Source organism: Mixophyes fleayi, chromosome 5 (genome assembly GCF_038048845.1).
Source record: "Mixophyes fleayi isolate aMixFle1 chromosome 5, aMixFle1.hap1, whole genome shotgun sequence".
Classification (NCBI taxonomy): domain Eukaryota; kingdom Metazoa; phylum Chordata; class Amphibia; order Anura; family Limnodynastidae; genus Mixophyes; species Mixophyes fleayi.
Genome location: NC_134406.1, coordinates 251,637,966 through 251,660,465, shown reverse-complemented (window position 1 = coordinate 251,660,465; position 22,500 = coordinate 251,637,966). Strand labels below are relative to the sequence as shown.

The 22,500-nt window shown below is 39.1% G+C and overlaps 1 protein-coding gene across 1 annotated transcript in view; it reads left to right on the top strand.

Annotated features, from left to right (window-relative positions):
• Positions 1-17,636, top strand: part of NCALD (neurocalcin delta) — a 79,442-nt gene extending 61,806 nt beyond the window's left edge. Inside the window, exons 3-4 of the mRNA XM_075213899.1 lie at positions 9,858-9,963; positions 14,753-17,636. Of these exons, the coding sequence (XP_075070000.1) occupies positions 9,858-9,963; positions 14,753-14,850 (204 nt within the window). The 3' untranslated portion in view covers positions 14,851-17,636. The remainder of the gene's footprint in view (positions 1-9,857; positions 9,964-14,752) is intronic.
• The last annotated feature ends 4,864 nt before the right edge of the window (positions 17,637-22,500 follow it).

Here is a 22,500-nt window from a genome sequence, read left to right as displayed (position 1 = left end):
CCAGCACTCTCTCCATTAACTCTTTTCTCCTCCCTCTCTTTTCTCACTTAGGTAACTCTCATTCTTTCTCCTATCTATTTCCCTTCTCTGCTGTTCTCCATGCATCATGTCGTCACTGCACTAGAGTGGACACAGTTTGCTGTGTGTTCTCTAATCGTTCAGTATGGTGCATTGTGCCGTCCTAGTAACAGGCTGGTTGCACTGGAGCACATCTGCTACAGGCCGACAAAATAAAGGGGGTTTGGAAAGGCGGCTCTCTGTAGCAACTGCACCTCCATCACTCAAAGGATGCTTCACCCTTCCTGGACCCAGCTCTGACTAGACAATGTAGACTATATCTGTCGGATTGCCCAGTTAATCCGTACTATACACACCTTCCCACTGTCTCATTTAGACCCGGATCTTTTTTTTTTTTTTGTTCCTGGTTTGTAGAGGTCTAAGCGACACAACTCCAATTGGCAGCCACGATTATCTATTTGTTGTCCAGTTCTTTAAGATGCACCTTGTATTATATTACCAGGTATAAAGGTTTGTGGTATTGTAAATTATAATTAGTTTGTGTGTGTCTAAGAAAAAGTGTCCTTTGGTAGTGTCGTATCTGGTAGTGTGGTCATTTGAAATGTGTTAGAAATGCATTATATCACATGGCAGCTGAGAGTGACTGGTACGGGGGCAGAACTGTCAGTCAGGGGCACCACCGGAAGTAATGTTTCATTTGTACCTTTATGCTCTGCAATGTGCAGAAAGGAAGAAGCAGCACAGTAAGAGGTTTCAGAGATGGGAGTAGGCAGGAGTCACATTGTTGATAGTGACAAGTCTCCATTAAGATTCATTTACCTTATACCATGGTATTTTACTCCATGGGGCTCATTTAGTGTTCGATGTAAAATAAAAAAAAGCCTATTTATGTATGTCAGACTTATCTGTAGAAGCATCCAGCTCAGAATGATTGGCGACAGGCGTACAGATGTGTATACTTATGGCCAATGGTAGCAGAGATGCGACTTGACAGTGTTAGTAGTAGATGCTAAAGTCGCATTAGTTGACGCAAGTCAACTATATGTAAATATCTAGATGTACATGTACGCGTTTCTAGTGGCCATACGCAATACAGAAATGCACAGAATCGGCTTTAAGTGAGTCCCCATTTGTCTAATTAGTCCAAGAGGAGTATGGGTATTTGTGTAAATGTAATCACTAGAAAAGGAAACCTGATATAGGTTCAGTAACCGGAGTACAGTGGATTCATTTACAGTATATCAGCCTCACATGGGCCTTTTTCAAGATATTTGAGAAAGATACCTTCGGGTTGAAAACATTGATATACTATACTGTCAATAAACCCACTTCACTGTGTATGTGTTGTTTGTGATGAGAGTGAAAAATGAGGAAAAATATATTTTTGCACCTGGGCCCCCTCATTCCCAGTTCTGTCTGTGTCTTGTATGTACATGGTTGTGAGTTTGTAGGTGCTGTGCAGACAGTTTTACAGGATAGGAATACACGATTCCCCAGGTAGATTTTTTTTTGTTTTGTTTTATAAACAACAACTTTTATACTTTTTTAACATGCAGTTGAACCGGTTATGTGTCCGTGCGATTCTCCAATAACTCTGTTTCCTTCGTAAAATGGATCTGTAGGGGAGATTGCTGCAGCTGCCATTGCAAAAAAAATGGTCTCACAAATTCAGTTTCTGCTGCAACACATAAGACTGTAACCTGATCTCTGAGTGAGAGTCAGTCAGTCATGTAGCTGCTCCGTGGTCATGTGATGGCAGCAGAAAGGTTCCAAAGCCTCTGTGCTCTGTGTCATGTGACTGTGGTTACCATGATAACCGCATTACACTGAGCAAACAATAAATCATTTATTAGCAGATCTCTCAACTTACAGATGGCCAGAATGAATTATGTTAAAGAAAGACACCTCATTTTTAGAGAGGATTGTAATTTTAAGAAGCATAGTTTCATAAGCCATTACTGTAATTAAAATGGCCTTTATTTCTAATTAACTGATTATTCAGAGCTTATTCTTTAGCGTGTCAGAATGAAAAATGTGTTACTTGACGGATCTGTTTCCATAGGAATAAAAAATTATCATTATGATTTTGCGGCTCAAATCCCTGATTTATAGCAGGAATAATTCAGCAACACTGTCAAAATTATATAGCCACAAAGACAAAAGTGACAGAGAATTTGCTTAATCTAAAACTACACAAATCTAAGCTTCATATCAAAGAGACATTTCTCTACACCTTCCAAACACACAAAACGTTGTAGTTGACTATCCTGTCATTTTGAAATATAAAAATAAAATTGGGACACTCATGTGACCAGAAGTTTACTCAGGACATAAAATCAACTCCATACCTTATTATGGGGTCCATGTAAGGTTAAATAGTTATAGAAACCTCTCTGATTCTTCCCGTTAATTTGGGTTTATCTCGGAAATTTAAATTGTGAAAAGATATGTATTGTGAGTTAAAGGTTTTAAATTAAAAAAAATGGGGACTATTCTGGAATAACCAGGATTCACGGATGCTCTAACTATTACAGACAGCTGAAACTCCCCCCACACCTTTAGGGCAATGTCCTATTGGGATCTGATACTGGTAAAAGAAAAATGTTGGACGTATTTAGTTAGTTACAAACACTCCAGTTATTTCATGTATTTTATTCAGCTTAGTAACACACAGACTTTCATATACAATTACGTCAAATACTGGCTTTAATTGCTTTTTAAGAAAAAGTAGGAAAAAAGTTATATGTTCTCCCCGTGTTTGCGTGGGTTTCCTCCGGGTGCTCCGGTTTCCTCCCACACTCCAAAAACATACTACTAGGTTAATTTGCTGCTATCAAAATAGACCCTAGTATCTCTCTCTCTGTCTCTGTGTGTCTGTGTGTGTTAGGGAATTTAGACTGTAAGCTCCAATGGGGCAGGGACTGATGTGAATGAGTTCTCTGTACAGCGCTTCGGAATAAGTGGTGCTATATAAATAAATGATGATGATGATATGTCATGTGCTGAGCTTAATAATATAAATACTGCTATAGTACCAGCAGGTGTACTACACAGGAGGTTGGTGCAGAACCCTCTTTAAATAGAAAATAATCCAAAAAACATGAAAGCGCTAAGCATCCAAAGCATAATTAATTTCCAGAAAAATCAAACTCTCTTTTGCAGAAGTAAATAGTGAGTATAGGCTGGGAATGGTATATCCAATACAAATATTTATTAATATGCAATCTCTAATAAAAATGCACATATATATATATATATATATATAAAAACTACCAAATGTAACATAAATCAAGACTGGTCTCAATTAAACCCAAAAGTTGCTGTCCACTGATCATGCACCCATAAGTATCTGATCCACTGGTTTATAATATACTGAATCTCGGTGTAGTCCTACCTTCAATATTTGCCAAATGTTCCTGACGTTCTTGATTTTTCTGGTAATTAAGTATGCTTTGCATGCTTAGCTCTGTCATGTTTTTAATTGCTCTTTAAATGTATTACATAAGGAAATTAGTTTTATCGTGAAGTCGAAATACATTTCTTATTAAGTACCCCCTTAAAAAGCATGTAAATGAAAAAATGGAAAGTAACCATCCTTAGCCACAATAAAGTTCCTTTTTACGCTTCTCAGCTCCCGTTCAGACCCGGAAGACCTTGTATTAATTGGCACGATCCGTTCCAAATTTTTCACACTGGTCTCCCTTTATGCCTCTAATCTCGGACAAAAAATCCTTTTTTTGCCGGGACCTTCTTATTGGTGGTGATTTCAGTTTGGTAGTTAATCCTACAATCGACAAAGCCCCTGCATCCCCTTCTCGTTCTTCCTACTTTTGCTAGGGATGCCCAGGCACTGGTCCCACACCTTACTTTATATAATATGTATGATTTATGGCGCCTAAAACATCCCTCGTTTAGGAACTACACTCGTTATTCCGCCCCACACAGTAACCACTCTTGCACAGATATGCTCTTAGCCTTTCTTGATGCAACTTGTTTCCAACACAACCACATGCCCTTTCTCATGTTCTGACCGTGCAAGTACATCCCTTTCTTTAAATTTATCGAACACAATCCCACGGCACCGTGCTTGGCGTCTCGATGACACCATCCTCTTAGACTCTAAGACACGTCAAGATATCTCAACTGAATACATTAATTCCACTCCTAACGTTTCACCCAGAATCCTCTCTGGTAGGCCCGTAAGGAGACAATCCGAGGTAAACTTCTTAACATCTCTGCCATGTCCCGCAGGCAAGTGGCAAATGAGATCTCTACTCTGGAATCTAGTTTGGCCTCAAATTTAACCTGTCACAAAATGCCCCCTTTTCTTATCTCACTCAGACAAATACAGTTAAAGGCCAACTTAATGCCTTACTCTCTAGATGGGCTGCTTCCATTCTTAAAAATGTGAAACAACATTTTTATGACAAGGCTTATAAAGCCAACACGATGCTGGCAAACAAATTATGACAAAAAAGAGCCCGTGGACTGATTGTCAAGATTAGACGAGGGTGCAACAACCCTCCCATTTATGATCCTACGGAAATTGTTACGGAATTCAGCAATTACTATGAATCTTTATATAATCTGACCCTCCCTCGCTTAACACTCAAATTGAGCTGATAGATGACTACTTAAAGACTAAGACCCTACCCCCGTTACCTAGAGAACAGTTTGCTCTTGAATACCGACATCTCTCTAGAAGAGATCCACCAGGCAATACAATCATTGTAAACATCTTCTGCTCTTGGCCCAGATGGTTTCACTCCTCCTTACTATAAAAAATGTTCTGATGTTCTTGCGCCTAGGCTCACTGACCTGTTTAATGACATTTTAGGGGGCTGTCAACCGTTGAGCCGGCTACCACCCATGCTAACATTGTTCTCTTCCCTACACCTGGAAAAGATCCCACTTACTGCTCCAATTATAGACCAATTGCAAGTAAAAACACGTTTGACATGCAGTTTTACTCGTGGTTTTTCTTGTACTAAAACATATTACATGTTTTATATGATCCTTATTGTGGTGGTACTCACATGTTTGGGAAACAGTTTATTCATAAATTATTGTTTATAAACTCAGACACACATGCTGTAATTTTAACAATGACCACGGGCGGTACTATTTTATTGGAATTTATGGATGGTATTTAACTTTTCATCAGCCCTGCAAACAGTATGCTATATGTCGACGTCTTCAGATTTTCACTAGCTGCACAGTAAAATAAAGTGAAAATAAATCTTAAACTGCATAATATATATTGTTAGGAAACAAAACAATTTTCCCTCTCAGCTGACATGCGTTAGGGCACTAAAAAGTCAACCTCATTGTCTATGTTGTGAAAAGTGAGAGTCAAATTTTTTCGCTTTATCGAGAATTCTTCTGTAACGTCATCACCGGGGCTTACCAGCAGGAACAAGATCCACTAAGTCTGATAAACCAAAATAGTCTCATTGAGTTTAAAAAAAGTGATTTCAAACACCAGTCCACAATAGAAGTTTTTTTTAGCACTGGAGTCATGAGTTCGATTCCTGACCATGGCCTTATTTGTGTGAAGTTTGTATGACCCTAATCTGTGTGTGTGTGTGTGTGTGTGTTGTGTGTTAGGGAATTTAGACGGTAAGCTCCAATGGGACAGGGACTGATGTGAGTGAGTTTTCTGTACAGTGCTGCGGAATTAGTGGGGCTGATGAAGCAAGTACCCGATAGTCATTTTTCTCAGCTATACTCCAACACATCATCTCCTTTTAAAAAGCTCTCTGGTTGGCAAACAAAAAAGACTGCCAGACACAGGCTCACAGCTCTCAGCATGTGATGGACTGGCAGAGGAGGATGTCACAGTGCCAAAAGAAGACAGAGGGTTGTTCCAAAGTCTCTCTGCTCATTACATCATGTGCAATGTGACTAGAGTTGCCGTAGTAGTCCAGAATCATAAATCATTGATAGCCGTCTGAAGGAAGAAAAAAACAAGGGAAAATGGTAAATATCATCATTCTTCTTACTGCCTGCCACATTGATTTATGTTAAAAAAAAAAAATATTTGTTTCATAGGATACTGCTTTCAAATATTTACTTGACCTAATGGTAAACTGGCCACACATGCACATGTTAGGTCAGGAGATGTTTGTTATAATAAAGAAAGGTTCATTGTACACACTTACATGCTTTTTTTTTTAGTTTTATTTTGTTCCAGGTCGAACTATTGAAATACAATTGCAGTACACAAAGAAAGAAGATAGTCCACCACACAGACTGGTGTGAAAATCAGAAGTGAATGCATTGGGAATAGCAAAATATTCTGCAGAAAAATAACAATTTGAATTTGTCAACCAAAGTGGTAGGAGAGTAAGGGAGATGAATGAACTAATTATATTTCATTCAGTTCTATTTAAAATCTAGTAAAATTTCAAAATCGATGTCTGTAAATGATGAAACCGATCTTCATTTTTTAAACGCTACAACATTTCATGTGTGTGAGTTCCAATCAGATGCGTGAGTGAGCTGTTTATAAAGACAGACATTGTAATTTAAACAAATATATTGCCTGGAATGCTAGACTTAGTTGTTTTGAATGCAATTTAATATTTGTCAGGCCTCCTACACATATCGGCAGAACTTCAGCAACAAAAAATGTGATAAGGATCCAGGTTGGCCTTTAACACAAAAATATCTTGAAAGCTGACACATCATCCAACGGGAAACTTTAAGAGAAATTCCTACTCACAAGCTTATAATGTTGTCCCAGCATGTAATATCCTGTTCCTACTCTCTCTGCCTGGTGAGTGATCCAACCAGTACTGTATGCCCTACAGAGAATCTCCAGATACCTTAATGTGAGATGGCAAACGCATTACTCAATTCCACACTTACATCGGACCAAATGGATAATTAACGGAAGACTCATCTGTATATGGAAATTGGGAGTAGTTGTATTTCCTAATAAGTTTTAATTTACCTGGTGGAGAGAGGAGAAAGACATTATAACGATCCAGTGTCAAGGCATTTTACTCCCATCTCTTTTCTTAATCTGTCAAGGAAAAATTGGTGTCTTAAATACCATCTTCCTGTAGATTATCATCAAGATTTAAACAATTTTGTGACTGATTTTATTATTATTATATTTAATAATAATTATTTATAAAACATCTTTGCATTAAGTTCCACTTGGATATCTGTTTTAGTAAACTGTTTTATGTTACATACGTAGAACTTACAGTAATGTGGACAAATCTTTTTCCTCTGAACGTGTAAAGCTGGGTACATACCAATGCAATCTTATTTCACATGCAATTTCTGTAATGATTTCACCAACGATTGAAAGTCCCGTTGAGCATGACCATCCATGCTTACATACTTACACAATTTACCTTCAGATCTGTGCTCTTCATCTCTCATAACCATCTGCTGAAAAGATCACGACTTTGTGCACACTCTACAGATATACAGAGGAACGGTCGGAAGAAGTGTTGGACAAATGGTCGTGAATGCGTACACGCTTCCACGTTTGCCCGACATCGTTCCACTGTTAATGATAATTTTTAGTAAGTTCAAAAAACCAAATCAACCGATGTGAATTGTTTTGGCACAATAAAACATGATCGTGGGATGATCAACACCACCAAAGCAGCCCACGTTCCCTTAAGCAAGTTTTGTACACAGTTGATCCCAGGATTTATGCACAAGACAAATGTGTTTATCTGCATAGGGATACAGGGTACCAGAGCCAAGGGAACAGAGGGATATAACAGGTTCAGAGACACAAAAGGTAAGGTCAACGTTAGGCTCAAACCACCAAAGAAGCACAGGAACAATATACCCAGGAACCACATAGAACCTATCAGAGGCTCCTATCCATTAATCACTCAAAACCAGCTGTTTGTAACACCATCTGACATTACCCAGCGATTGTAGTGAGGTGGTCTGACAGCTCTCCCTTGTGATAGGAATCCAGGATCATTTTTCTGGACCATGTCCCTTCCATTGGGCCAAATATTGGAAGGACCATGATAAAAATGAGAATCCAGGTCATCATATTCTGTGTGTCCCTTTCATACAGTGAGTGTTTAGCTGGAAGATGAACCCAATTTAGCATAAGGTATTCAAAGATGAATGTTCTTGGTACAAAATCACACTTGATATTCGGGACCCATGCACTGGCTTTAATAGTGACATTTTTCTGAGAGGATGAAAAAAATGTTTTACATTTTCTTAGACCTCTTTTCAGGTTTTGGTCAATCAAATTGTCATAGAGTTTGCCTCAGCCACATTTAATGTAGAAGAAAATGAAATACTTTGGATGACTGCCCTAAATACAAAAGATATGAAGTTCCAGTTGATTCCACCATAGGACAGTGTACACCAAATTGTATAAAATATATAAACCTAAAATAACACTATATATTCGGTATTGGTATGGAGATTTGCACTGATGTAGAGACAGTTCAAGGGGTAGATTTGCAAAAGGGTGGTTTTTAGCGGTTTTCAAAACCTTCAAATCATGGGATTTTCTAGAGGCCAAACCGCCAGTAACGCGGCTGAAAGCGACATTTTTAAAAACCACCGCTTTACAGATCGCAATCCTGATTACAATGATCAAATTACAGACAGCCAGATTTACTAAACTGTGGTTTGCAAACCCGCCAGGAAAACCGTCTGCAAAATAGTAGAGGTGTTTCTGAGAGGCGGGATGGCTCAAACCCCAGGGATTAGAGCTATCTTGTCTGACAGCGTGAGAAATAAAATCAATGCAAAACAGCCCTCCCTCCCATTAAAACATGTCATTGGCCCCCTCCTTGTACCCCTGGCTGGTGGGTACAAGTGAAAAAGAGTGCCAGGTGCCCCCTTTTCTTAATATTACTATATTAATCTACTGTGCCCTGTTTCTACTATTACTGAATCTAGTGTGCCCCCTTAAATAAATGTAGTGTGTCCCCTTTTCTCCATAAATAAATAATTTTGATTTCGTATTTTAAATAATAAATCATTTTTTTCCCCTTTGTTCTGTAGTGTGGTAGTGAAATACTAAACTTATATCTTCTGAATCTTGATCGGAATCTATTGACTTGTAAATAAATAAATAAATACACAGCAGTAACAACGCAGCTGCTCTATACTAAGGCCCTGCGCAAATGAGTTACGTTTTGACTATTCCATCTACTGAATAGACGGACAACCAATCAGGAGCGGTCTCTTATTATTCCCACTGCAGAATGAAAATGGCGACGTGCCCTTACACAAAGTAGGGTACTTCCGACTAAAATATGTGCTTTCTCCAACCCTTTTATCTCATTTTAATAGTCTTGCTCCACAAAATTAAATCTGCGTTTTGTAGTCCCCCACAAAACTAAATACACAGGTGCACCTATTCTGTACTTAGCAAGGATCGCCCCCCCACCAGCTGGTGCAGACTGCTGCTCCCAATGCATATTGGTTGAATTTTTGGCGCACTAGAGCAAATCATGACTGTTGCAGAGTATATTGATACAAAAAAAACTCATAGCAATACTGGTTTCTGCTTTTATCTCTTAGCTTATTATTTCCTTTGTATTGATTCCTTAATTTCCCCGGTGATCCACAAAGCTATTTGAGGAGACAGCAGCTGTCATTTGTGAAATATGCGGAGTCCTTTATGCGATAGACTTACATCCTTGCACATAAAAGTACTTGTATATATATATATATATAGTATAGAGGGCTCTCGCTGATTGCCGGAATGTTATGTTACACACATATGTTAACCTCAGCTGGCTTGCATATAACATGAAAAGTAGAAGGTCCCTTGGGGAATCTTGACTGCATCTGTGAATATCATGATAATAAAATGTATTTATGTCTTACAGGCGATCTACAAGATGGTCTCTTCAGTAATGAAAATGCCGGAAGACGAGTCAACACCAGAAAAGAGAACAGAAAAAATCTTTCGGCAAATGGATACCAACCGAGATGGTATGTGTCTGACCAAAAGGGGGGGAAGTCCAACTTTCAAACAGCACAATTTAGGGTTCAGGCATGTACGAGTTGTTTCAGTCTTTAAACACTGTGTTCAATATTACAACATGAATAATCATCTGTCATTAATAAAGATAATTTGCACCCATAAAAGAGCCACCAACTTAACGTGTCTTTTTACTAAGGCCAGCAATGCTGCACATTGGTGTAGTTTGAACCATCCCCAATTCCTAAAGCCAAAAGTGCAGCACATTGGTGTAGTTTGAACCACCCCCGTCTTCCTAAGGCCAACAGTGCAGCACATTGGTGTACTTTGAACCACCCCTGTTTCCCAAGGCCAACAATGCAGCTCAATGGTGTAGTTTGAACCACCCCCATTTCCTAAAACCAACAGTGCAGCACATTGGTGTAGTTTGAACCACCCCCGTCTTCCTAAGGACAACAGTGCAGCACATTGGTGTAGTTTGAACCACCACCGTTTCCTAAAACCAACAGTGCAGCTCATTGGTGTAGTTTGAACCACCCCCATTTCCTAAAACCAACAGTGCAGCACATTGGTGTAGTTTGAAAAACCCCCGTCTTCCTAAGGACAACAGTGCAGCACATTGGTGTAGTTTGAACCACCTCCGTCTTCCTAAGGACAACAGTGCAGCACATTGGTGTAGTTTGAACCACCCCCGTCTTCCTAAGGCCAACAGTGCAGCACATTGGTGTAGTTTGAACCACCCCCGTCTTCCTAAGGCCAACAGTGCAGCACATTGGTGTAGTTTGAACCACCTCCGTCTTCCTAAGGCCAACAGTGCAGCTCATTGGTGTAGTTTGAACCACCCCCCGTTTCTTAAGGCCAACAGTGCAGCTCATTGGTGTAGTTTGAACCACCCCCGTTTCTTAAGGCCAACAGTGCAGCTCATTGGTGTAGTTTGAACCACCCCCATTTCCTAAGGCCAACAGTGCAGCTCATTGGTGTAGTTTGAACCACCCCCGTTTCCTAAAACCAACAGTGCAGCTCATTGGTGTACTTTAAACCACCCCCATCTTCCTAAGGCCAACAGTGCAGCACCTTAGTGTAGCATTAACCATCCGGCTCTGGAAATTCCATAGTAATATTTTTTTTGCTCATTTGTATAACATTAATGACATTTTAGCACTTTATTAAAAACTCAGGGTTGAATAAATTTGATTTAGGGAAGCTCATTTAGAAAGGAAGATTAGTTATCAGTGAGCTATAGCTAAATCTGGAAATACAAATGTATAAATTCACTGTAAACTTCATCTGGCTCTTTTGAAGCTTCAAATAAATAAATATATATATATATATACCTTTCTAGTTTGACAGCTTTTTGTGATCATACCTTAAAGTTTTTACGGGCGATATTGCTGCCCATAAAATGCGACAGCACAAATGCACCTAATTGTCCACCTCACTCAGAACACAAAGAGAGAGGTGTGGGACGTTTGGTGAAGGGTTTGGATCGAGGGTTAGGGCAGGATTAATTAGACATTAATACAATTAGAACGATCTTATGGCTAAGTGTTAAGTTAAACAAATCTCATTTACTTAAGTCAAGTTAACGTACAATCCAGCTACACCGGTATTCTCATTGATGTTGAGGTGAATTTACTATTCTAACAGTTGAGAGATATCTCTATGGTGCAGCTTTACCTTACCCGAATAGTGTTTTAGTTCTTCTTATAATTGATGTATCAGAAGAACGTAATTCTAAATAATATGGTGCAGCAACACATGAAATACTATTAGGACATATTTCTCTTGTAAAACTGAATTCTTAACTGTTGATAATTCAACACTCAGTACAGGATAATTGATAGGACAATGGCTAAGATACCTCTGCACAATATAGATATTAAGAACTTTTAGTATAGCCGCTATGGTGATACAGAGTATCCGGTAATATCAGCTTTTATTTAATTTCTTAGCAATATGTCCTACGACTGTCTATAAATTTCAAGCTAAAAACAGTCATTCACCCTTGAAGGAAAGATAAGTGGTTCCAATAGCCAGCGCAGGAGGTGTTACCTGGCCAGGACTTTTATGATTAAGTAAACATTTTGAGTGTCTAGTAAAGGTACCACTTACTCTGGATTTGGTGATGTCCCTAGGTAGTCAGGTGATGCTGGTGGCCACTGTCACCTGGTCAGGATAGTCTCTCTCTTGCCGGGCTGTCACAATACTTGGGCAATAAACACTATATTGCATGCTCTTGATTCCGATGAACTCTGCACCGATTGATTCTCCTGCTATTTGAATGACTTTTCTGGAAGGATTCTGGAAATTTTCCACGCTCCCTACAGGCTGCACTTTGCCCAATGTAAAACAAAGCTTTAAACTCAGTAAAGTGTCAAATGGCTTAAAGACAGTCCTGGGGGTAAATGTATTAAGTGCTGATTTCTGCAAGTCGCCGGAAATCGTCGAGTTTGCAGTCAAAATTTAAAGCGGCAATGGCTTTAAAGGCATTGTTTTGCCTTTAAAGCCATCGGCGCTTTAAATTTTGAACTGCAAACTCATTGATTTCCAGCGACTTGCAGAAATCAGCACTTAATACATTTATCACCTGATGATGTCTCCTCGCTTTCATCATTAATTTGAGACAAAAAATAGTTTGGAGGAAGAATAATAACGTTTACTACAGTAGACTTTATTTTACATGTTCTTACTTTAGATCGCACTTCTCCTGCAGCTTCCATTGTCATTTTCTGCAGGAAAGTGCAGTTTTGTGTGCACAAATCACATTGTAATTGGACCTTTCAAATACAGAAATGTTGGTCACGCCATAGAGACAGTCCTGGGGGTTTGAAAAAAAAATGGAGATGTTGCCTATAGCAACCAATCCGATCCTAGCTATGATTTCTTTAATACATTCTACAAAATGACAGCTAGATTGGTTGCTATAGGCAACATCTCCACTTTTTTAAACCTGCAGCTTAGTAAATATACCCCTTGGTTTCCAATTGGCTCTCGCCACATGTTTAGTACATAAATAAGGATCAAACAACTAGACTTTAAGGACAAAGCTTGGAAAAGTTGTAATTAATGAAGAGGGTGGTACTGAAGTCATATAGTCAGCGCTTCTTATACATTTGTTTTTATATATATATATATATATATATATATATATATTATTTATTTTTTATTTTGAGGATTCCTATAGATAGCTATGTGTTCCCCGCGTGTCTGAGGCCTTTGTGAAACATATGAAAGGAGAGAACAGTGAGATCCCTATGGAAATATAACCTCATGTATTTGAAGCTGTGCTCACATTCTCTGAGTACAATTTGAACCTTTTTTCCAGCATTGATGTGGGGTGTTTGCAGTGCAAGGAGCACACCATGCATTTATACAGACGTCCAAGAAACCTTCAGATTTGTTTTGTTTAAGTGCTCTTAAGCATAGAATTATAATACATGACATACACCCCGCTTAATAAAAGCATAGCAAGCAATGCTATGTGAAATCAGAACCTGTGTCAAGCAGATTGGATGTACCTGCAGACTCTTTTCAGTTCGTTTTGCTAATAACTTACTGATTACAGCTGTGCACATCAATGATTACAGGGATAAATAATTTATGTACAATGTTTCCTAATGTGTTGCCGGCTTATAATGGAAGCTAATGAGGTTGAAGTTATTCCATGTGCCCACCTGTAGATTTAACAGGCCGTGGGATTTCATCAAATAGCATTAAACTATAATATCGTCATTAGAGAGACTCAGAAAGTGAGCTCACAGGCTGCGTAGCGATGGGCTCTCTAGTGCTATATAGTTACCCTGCATTTATCCACTCCAGAACATAGGAGAGACTTCATGTCAAATGTCTAATTATTGTCTAAGGGGAAGTACACACAATGGGTTAGATTTACTAAGCTGCGGGTTTGAAAAAGTGGGGATGTTGCCTATAGCAACCAATCAGAGTCTAGCTGTCATTTTGTAGAAGGTACTAAATAAATGAAAGCTAGCATCTGATTGGTTGCTATAGGCAACATCTCCACTTTTTTCAAACCCACAGCTTAGTAAATCTAGCCCAATATCCTAGAAGGGTCGTGGACTAATAGAAAATGCCCCCACTACCCTATTTCACATGAGGTTTCAGCAAGAGGGTGAACACAGTTGAACCTTAGCATACAGGTGCTCAGTCTTAAAGAGCTACCAACAGTTCATGTTTTCAGGATTTCTTTAATCATGCACAGGTGAGTTCATCTATTTATCTGGGTCAGTGATTATCCCACATGTTTCTTCAGACAGATATCCTGAAAACATGACCTGTTGGTAGCTCGTGAGGACTGGGTTTGAGCACTTGCGGTACTCTGCCACACAGAGATAAACCGTACAGTTCCAGGTCAATATAAATTCCCTTTTATATGGATTATATAGTTTTATAGGTGATTGCCGGTTTTAATGCCATTTCAAAGCTTGTACTGTTGCCTAAAGAAATGATCAACTGTGAACACAAGGACACCATGCAACCAATTTAAAGGGTAATAATAAATGAATTAAAGGGGGTTTTAACATATAAGTGGTATTTAATGCCACTCGCAGTAATAGACAGCTTGGGGTGGGGGGTTGTGAAAGATGCAGGAGTGCTCAGAGCTGCAAACAAAGGTAGTTGACTTTTGTGTACCTCCTCTCCCCTCCCCCCAACTTTTCAAAGCACTCCAGGACAAATAATTTATGTTCAAACCCTTTAAGCACTTCATTAGCTATTAGTTATAGTTTCTTGAGCTATTTATATTCTGAAGCAGAAATAATCTGTCATTTTTCTTGTCCGCAGGAAAACTGTCACTGGAGGAGTTTATCAGAGGGGCGAAGAGCGACCCGTCTATCGTCCGCCTACTTCAATGTGACCCAAGCAGTGCCGGACAGTTCTGAACGATTTTTTCGATAAAACCCGTCAAATTTTTTTCTTTTCTTTTCTTTTTGCCAAAATTAAATTTATTGTGGTGTTAACACGTCATGGCCAAACGTACCTACTTCCTTCTGTGGTATCTTCCATTTTGGATGACAAGTGAATTGGTTCAACATTTGGTGCAGGACATTTGCTGTACCCTTTTTCCCTTGCCATTTTACTATGCTGGATAACAGAGACATCCGCCACCCTTCAAGGATTTTTTTTACAGAGCTGATCAACAAATTTTAAGATGGCTGTGGTTGAGATTTGGCTTAGTTCAGTTCCTTAACTGTTTTAGTCCATTGTTGCCAATTGCAGAGCATCATAAACGATTTACATTAACTAAAAAGTGATTTAAGAACACTCACTTGTGTTCATGCTGGTGAGTGGCACCAACACTGTGGGGGCAGCCATTTTGTGGGCGGGTCCAATATTCAGCCTGTCAGTGACACCACTGAGCCATGAGGAATATGCGCCTCATGGTTTAGTGATGTAAGTACATTTTAGTAGATTACATTTTCATGATTATCCACTCAGGCCACAAAATGGCTGCCTCCAGGTGACAGGTAATTTTAGGATCAATAATTCATGTTATTATTGCAATAAAAGCATACAAGCATTACCAGAAATGTGCATGTATTGCCACAAAAGTTGCCTGAATTGGCACAATTTGGTGAAATAATCGTATTTCAAACGGTATAAAGGAGTCACAGTTTTCAGAAAATGACACCTTAGTACGTTTATCGTGCCTCAGTTTAGTTAAATCTGCCCTCAGTTCTATGATTGATGTACTTCAGTGGTTACAGAATTTGATGTAAGCGTGTTATTGCCCAGTCATAGGTTAGAATGATGTTTTCATCGAATACCTGATTAACAAGTTGATTGCTTCAGGCAACCATACGCTCATTTGTTTATGGAGAGATTTTCTTCCACGCAGGCGGGTTTCCTTTTTTGCTGCTTTTCAACACATCCGGGACCTCTGGAGAAACAGGGTGGAATATAGATCCACGCAGCCGCGCAGCGTCAGGGTTGCCAGAAGAAATTGGTATGAGAACCATTTTCTTGTAGTCTTCCCCTTCTATCACTGCTGTTTGTATGGGCAGCAGAGGTTGTGCAGGGAGATCGGGGTGTAACTATCGCCGTGTCAGCCCATGCGTCTGGTATGCGAGGCACAGTGAGTATTTTTGGGGAGGGGTGGGGTCGGTGATGTGTAATCATCCAATCCAGAGGTCTCTATTGTTCTAAGAGGGCTCTATTGCGACTATTTCAGCCCTGCTCGTTTATCAGAAGAGCAGAACAGTGAATTGATATGTTCCCCCCCTCCCAAATATTTGCTATGTGGCCTGGTGACTGCTAGTTACACCTGTTAATAGATCTCTCTATCGCACTATTCCTCTGCTAGTATACACAATCCCTAGGAGCTGAACATTTGGAGAGAGAAGTCTGTGAATTTATGGAACACAATTGGGTTTAGTGAATGACTTGGTGCAAAGAGCAATGACGTGTAACCAGGGCTGCCCTTAAGAATTATGACACCACGAGGAAATTTTTAATCCCTGGCCCACCTCTCCCTGAAAGATGAGCTTGAAATATTTTATATCTCAATTAAAATTAAGTTTGGAACAATCATTTTATTATGTGTTGGGGAAGGTAAAGCAATCAAATGCAAAAAAACATAACATGTTAAACAGAAAAACAAATGTAATAATGTAGACTAAGAAAAAACTGGAGCTGAGCAAGATCAAGGACTAGATGCTACAGGACAGGCATTATTAATTCTTCTGTTACATCTTGGAAATTGATCTGAGAAGCTAATTCAAGCTCTACTGATAATAAAACGAAGTTGGTAGGTTTTGACTTGTCCTAACGTAGACCTGAGCTGATTTCTTAATTTGTGATAGTTTTGTTTGCTGACTGAACATTCATCTAAAAGCAATGCAGAAAAAAAAACCGCTTCATGTTGTAGATCTCATTAAAAAGCTTGGGGTAGAGTTATCAAGAAAGGAAAAGTGGAAGCGTTGCCCTTGGCAACCAATCAGATTCTAGCTATGTTCTAGAATGTACTAGATAGATGCTAGCTAGAATCTGGTTGGTTGCTATGGGCAACGCCTACACTTTTCCATTTTTAGAAGTTTTAATAAATTAACCCTCTAATCTGAGGCTTTTACTCTGAGATGTGTCAATCCAGTCCTCCCCTGTGGGTAGCCCTGGGTGTAATCCATAGCAACCAATCAGATCAGCTTGTAGCAGTTAAGTGTAGTCCTACTAACGAACTCTGACATCTGATTGGTCGCTATGGTATACAGAACATGATTGTTCTTTGCTATCAGCTGGTATCTTATTGGTTGCTATGGGTTACAGCACATCGTTTTACTTTACTGCAATTTGAATTATTTAGTAACATGATGCAAAGAGTGATGGTATGCTGTAACTCCTAGAGCGAATATCTGCATGGCTGCCAAGTGCATTTCTTGTGCTGGCACCATTGTTTTAAATAATTCAATTTATGATTTTTTTTCCCCCCCATAGATCCTTGTGCTCACACTTAATTGGACAGTTACCCTGTATCATTGTGCTTAGACTGTGTAGTACAAGCCTGTAGGTCTTCCTAGTTAACCTTTCCAAGTAGTATACCCCACCATGTACAGATGTAACTTTTAGTGTATTTGAAGAATTTGTAAAGTGTCTTGTGAATTTGGGTCAAATAATGACTTAATCTGATTATGGTTTTTTGCTTTTCCATAAAGGATTAAAGAAGTGTAGTTTACGTGAGCATGACTTATTACAAATCATTTTATTTCCTGCTAGTTGTTAAATATCATTACCAAGCTTTAAATAAGACGGTGAAAAATGACACAAAGCAGCCTAATTCTTCCAGAAAGAAACGTGAATTTAATGTTTCCTTTACATACCCAAATACACCACCCCCTACTAGATCTATATCTTCTTTTTTTTTTTTTTTTTGCTTATCATTGCAAAGATTCTGTCATGTCAAACAATCCTACTGCATTTTCAATGCATGACATATCATTTTCCGAACTGTGAATATTTCTGGTATGCAAAACAATGTGGTTTGACGTTTACATAAATGACGTTACTAGAGTTTTTTGTTTTTCTTAAGTAAAGAAATAAATATTAATAAAAAAAAAAGAAAGGTTTGCAATTTTTTCACAGAGATGCTGTTGCAAAGGAGAATGTAGAATTTTAAAATCTTTCACTGTATAAACAATTACAATGTGTTTTTTTCAGCAAATAAATCTTGGCATGGGCGTTCCTTTCCCTACCATAGTATTTAAAACAGAATGTCACAACCTGGCTGTTATAAATCATGAGGTGAGTTAATCCTACCTCACATTTCAGTGACTAATAGTGTATTTCATTCAAAGGGAAGATTAAACAGGATTCTTGTTAGAGGATGTCTTCTTTCCTCTTCTCTCTCTCTTCCCCATGGAACCCTTTTTTTTATCTCTAGGGAGAAAGTTTCTATTTTTGTTTATAATAGTTGTAAAACAATCCCCAACAAGGGTCCATAAATTTCTGAGGCCGAAATTCAGTGACAGCCTCTGAGAGCGCAGGACATTAGGCAGTTCACACAATCGTTTGTCATGTAGATAACTTTGTCATGCCTAGGGTCGCACAGTGCTGCCAAGATCCTGCAATATCCTTAGGCCCCTTCCATGGCAGATGGACCATGCTGAGCTAATGGTAATGAATGATTGGACTTGGAGTTAATTTCTAGGCCATAAAATCCAGTGGCTATAAATAGGCACTGATGACTTTAGTGGAGAAAACTGATAGTGCTTCTCTCTGCATTCATCATCAGATTATATAGCGCCTCCAATTCCTCAGCGATGTACAGAGAATATTTGTCATTAACAGCTGGGTCTAAATAATTAACATTTTATGACAATCCCAATAACGTTTGTACGATCTTCATTTTCTTGGAGAACACAGAGGGACTACTAAACATAGAATACAATTTGGCCTTATACAAAAGATTGGAGTTTGTATGTTCTCCCAGTGTTTGCGGGGGTTTCTTCCGGAGCACACCCACGCAAACATGGCGAGAGCATGCAGACTCCACACAGATAAGGTTCCTGTTCAGGAATCAAACTCATGACCCCAGTGCTGTGAGGCAGAAGTGCTAACCACTGAGCCACCGTGCTACGTTGAGTCAATGTGCCACAGGGAAGGTAGTTCATGCTCACTGTCAAAAGTTATTTTACCCATAGATTGTAAGCTTGCGGGCAGGGTTCTCTTACCTCTCTGTCTGTATGTATTACCCAGTATTGTTTTATTAATGTTTGTTCCCAATTGTAAAGCGCTACGGAATTTGCTGGCACTATATAAACAAATGATGATGATAATGATATATACACTCACCAAATTGTCTTGTGTAATCAAAACACCTTTCAAGTTCTCTTTTTCAACCCATCCATCAGTTTGCTTTTGATGTACTAATGTCCCATGAGGAATGTTCCTTACTTAGCAGTGTTAAAGTGAATCTTCCACTTTATTTGTAATAATTCTAAAATAATAAAATGTAAACCATATACATACTTAACAGAATTGCTTTGATATCTGTTGGAAAGTGATCAGCATTTTCTTTGCTGTAATAGCTGGTAGAGGGGTAGATTTATAAATCCTTCTAGAAAGGAAAAGTGGATGTGTTGCCCATAGCAACCAATCAGGTTCTAGCTATCATTTATCTAGTACATTCTAGAAAATGGTTGATAAAATATGATTTGTTGCTATGGGCAACACCTCCACTTTCAGAAGGTTTGATAAATCTACCCCAAGGGGTATGAACAATTAGATAGCCTCCCAGCTACTTAACTCACATTGTGACATTAACTCACATTCATGACGCAAACGCATCATTTGACAGCGGGGGGTGGGGCCAAATGCCGCGATTCACCGGGAATCGCGGCGTTTGGGACCTAATTCTGCCCACTTCACTAGGAAGTCTTTTGTATAAGGCCAAATTGCAGTCTATGTTTAGTAGTCCCTCTGGGTTCTTCAAGGAAATGAAGATCTTACAAACATTATTGGGATTGTCATAAAATGTTAATAATTTAGACGTCAGCTGTTAAAAATACTAATTATTTCCCTCGTACCCTTCACACTGAAGGGTATACCGGAGTCTGTGCTGTGCTTTTTGTAGCAGCCTGATAGGGGAAGTGATAGCTCTGGTATATCACAAAACACCCTTCAGTTTCCTTTGTTACTACGAAGTGTCTGAAATACAAGATAGAGAGATGGGATTGGTTTAAGGAGAATTCTAGCCATAATTATTATTTTTTAACTAAAGCCCCTCTTTCCCCAACTCGGCACCTCCCTTGGATGTAGAATGTTCTTTTTTGTACAAGTCTATGCAATTAAATATAAACAGTCATGGCACACATTTCACATCGGGCTATCTATTTGGAAACACTTCCATTTACAATAAGGCCGGGAGACTATTTCAACCACAACCTCCCATCAGTCTTTCACACTTACGTGTTACTTATCGCACACAGTGATAGTGGTTATAAGTGAGGATGTGGGATATAATGTTGAGGTGAGGCCGTTGAGTGGACATAAATATTCATGGTTATACCTCGCTTGTACACTTTATTGATTTTGCCGTTCCCTGCTGCATTATTAAACAGTATATAGACTGTAAATTGCTGCAGACAAAATATAGGAAACAAACTTAACAACATAAGAGTTAAAGAAATCAGGGAAAGATAAATAGCGGCAGTTGGAAATAGGTCATGCTGGGACATATAGTTCCACACGAGCTGGAGAGACACTGACCGTGCACTAGGCAACCAAACCATGGGACACGTAATAGAAGACTTTGTAATTTTTAAGAGTAATAGTGAATCAATTTTAGTGCTATTATTTTCTTTAGGTCTTTATTGGACCAGTGTAAATACTTAATGGGAAAACCAGTCTAGAGCTATGGACAAGGCCAGGAACGGATGGTAAACACACTTTTCACGCACATACTCACTAGAAAATTAGTTATGTCTGTATTCATGTAGTTACATTATTCCAGATACAGATATTATACCAGTGACTTATTGGTATTGTGAGCAACTAACGCAGACTACTGCTCCCTTCACCGTGTCGATTGCCGAAAAGGTTCCATAGTGACCCGGTGGATGTACCGCGTGCGGTTATTGGTAATGGCCTTTGCTCATTTTTACTCCCACCTCATAGGGGTCCGAACAAAAATGAGCAAAGTTTGCCACAATTGCTGGTAATGTGCACTGAAACATAACTGCTAGGTTATTACGGAACCTCGCTAATTATTATTATTACCATTTATTTAGATAGTGCCACTAATTCCACAGCGCTGTACAGAGAATCCACTCACATCAGTCCCTGCCCCATTGGGGCTTAAAGTCTAAATTCCCTAACATACACACACACACACACACAGACAGGTCATTTTGTTAGCAGCCAATTAACCTACCAGTATGTTTTTGGAGTGTGGGAGGAAACCCACGCAAACACGGGGACAACATACAAACTCCTCACAGATAAGGCCATGGTCAGGAATTGAACTCATGACCCCAGTGCTGTAAGGCAGAAGTGCTAACCACTGAGCCACCGTGCTGCTAATTGAATCGGTCCCTATCAGTGTTGTAAAAACAGGCCTCAATCTGTTAAGTCTTGACAGAGCAATTTGTCTTGAGAATCAGTACATCCTGCAGAAAATGAAAAGAATAATGGGACTGGCAGTTGAACAACTTACCCACCATTGATCTATGGAGCCCTGTAACACATGCTCTGTCTTACCCAACAGTAATTTTACCAACTCCGGAGACACCATGGATGATGCTTGTTGCGTTCATTTACCGTTGACGGCTATTTTGGCATACACCGATGCTGCGTCCACCATCGCCGCAGCTTTTTGGCTCTGCGAAGGACATGCACCGCATACAACCGAACATGAAGTGATTACAGTGCATTTATTTCCTGAATAAAGGTTTAAAAATATTACTCATGCCAGAAATAATTTAGGATCGAACAGTTAATTGGTTGAGGGCAGTATAGTCCGCTAACATGCCAATAAATCTGTATGAAGGTGGAATCATAACTACATATCTGAGATGTAGTTACAAAGAATTCTTCTCAAGCCATTTGCTGACTTATATCTGTCGCTTTCAGTTTCTTCATAAATAGATGTTTGTTAGCTCTCGGTCTCCTGGCTTATAGTCAAGTTACTTCAAGGACTTTTCTACAATTTTGGAAGCTGTTGCTTGGGTTTAACACTAATAAAAATGTCTTGAATAACTGTTATCTGAATATATCCTGTTTAGAGTCTGACAGGCATAAAACCAATATGGATAAATAATAATAATAATTGTCCAGCATTATGATGATGTCACACTGCCTAGTAACCCCATCTTTGTGGTTTTAATGTGTAAGCAACAAAAAAAACACAATATAATGGTTACACAAAGGTTTGCTGGTTTTTTTCTATGTGAAGTTTGTATGTTTCACTTCTTCATGTATGTTCTACTCGTGATTGTGTGGATTCTCTCTTGGTGCTCTCATGATCCAAATATATACTATGATTTAATTGGCATCTGATTAAACTGGCACTGGTCTTTGTGTGCCTGTGTTAGGGAAATCAG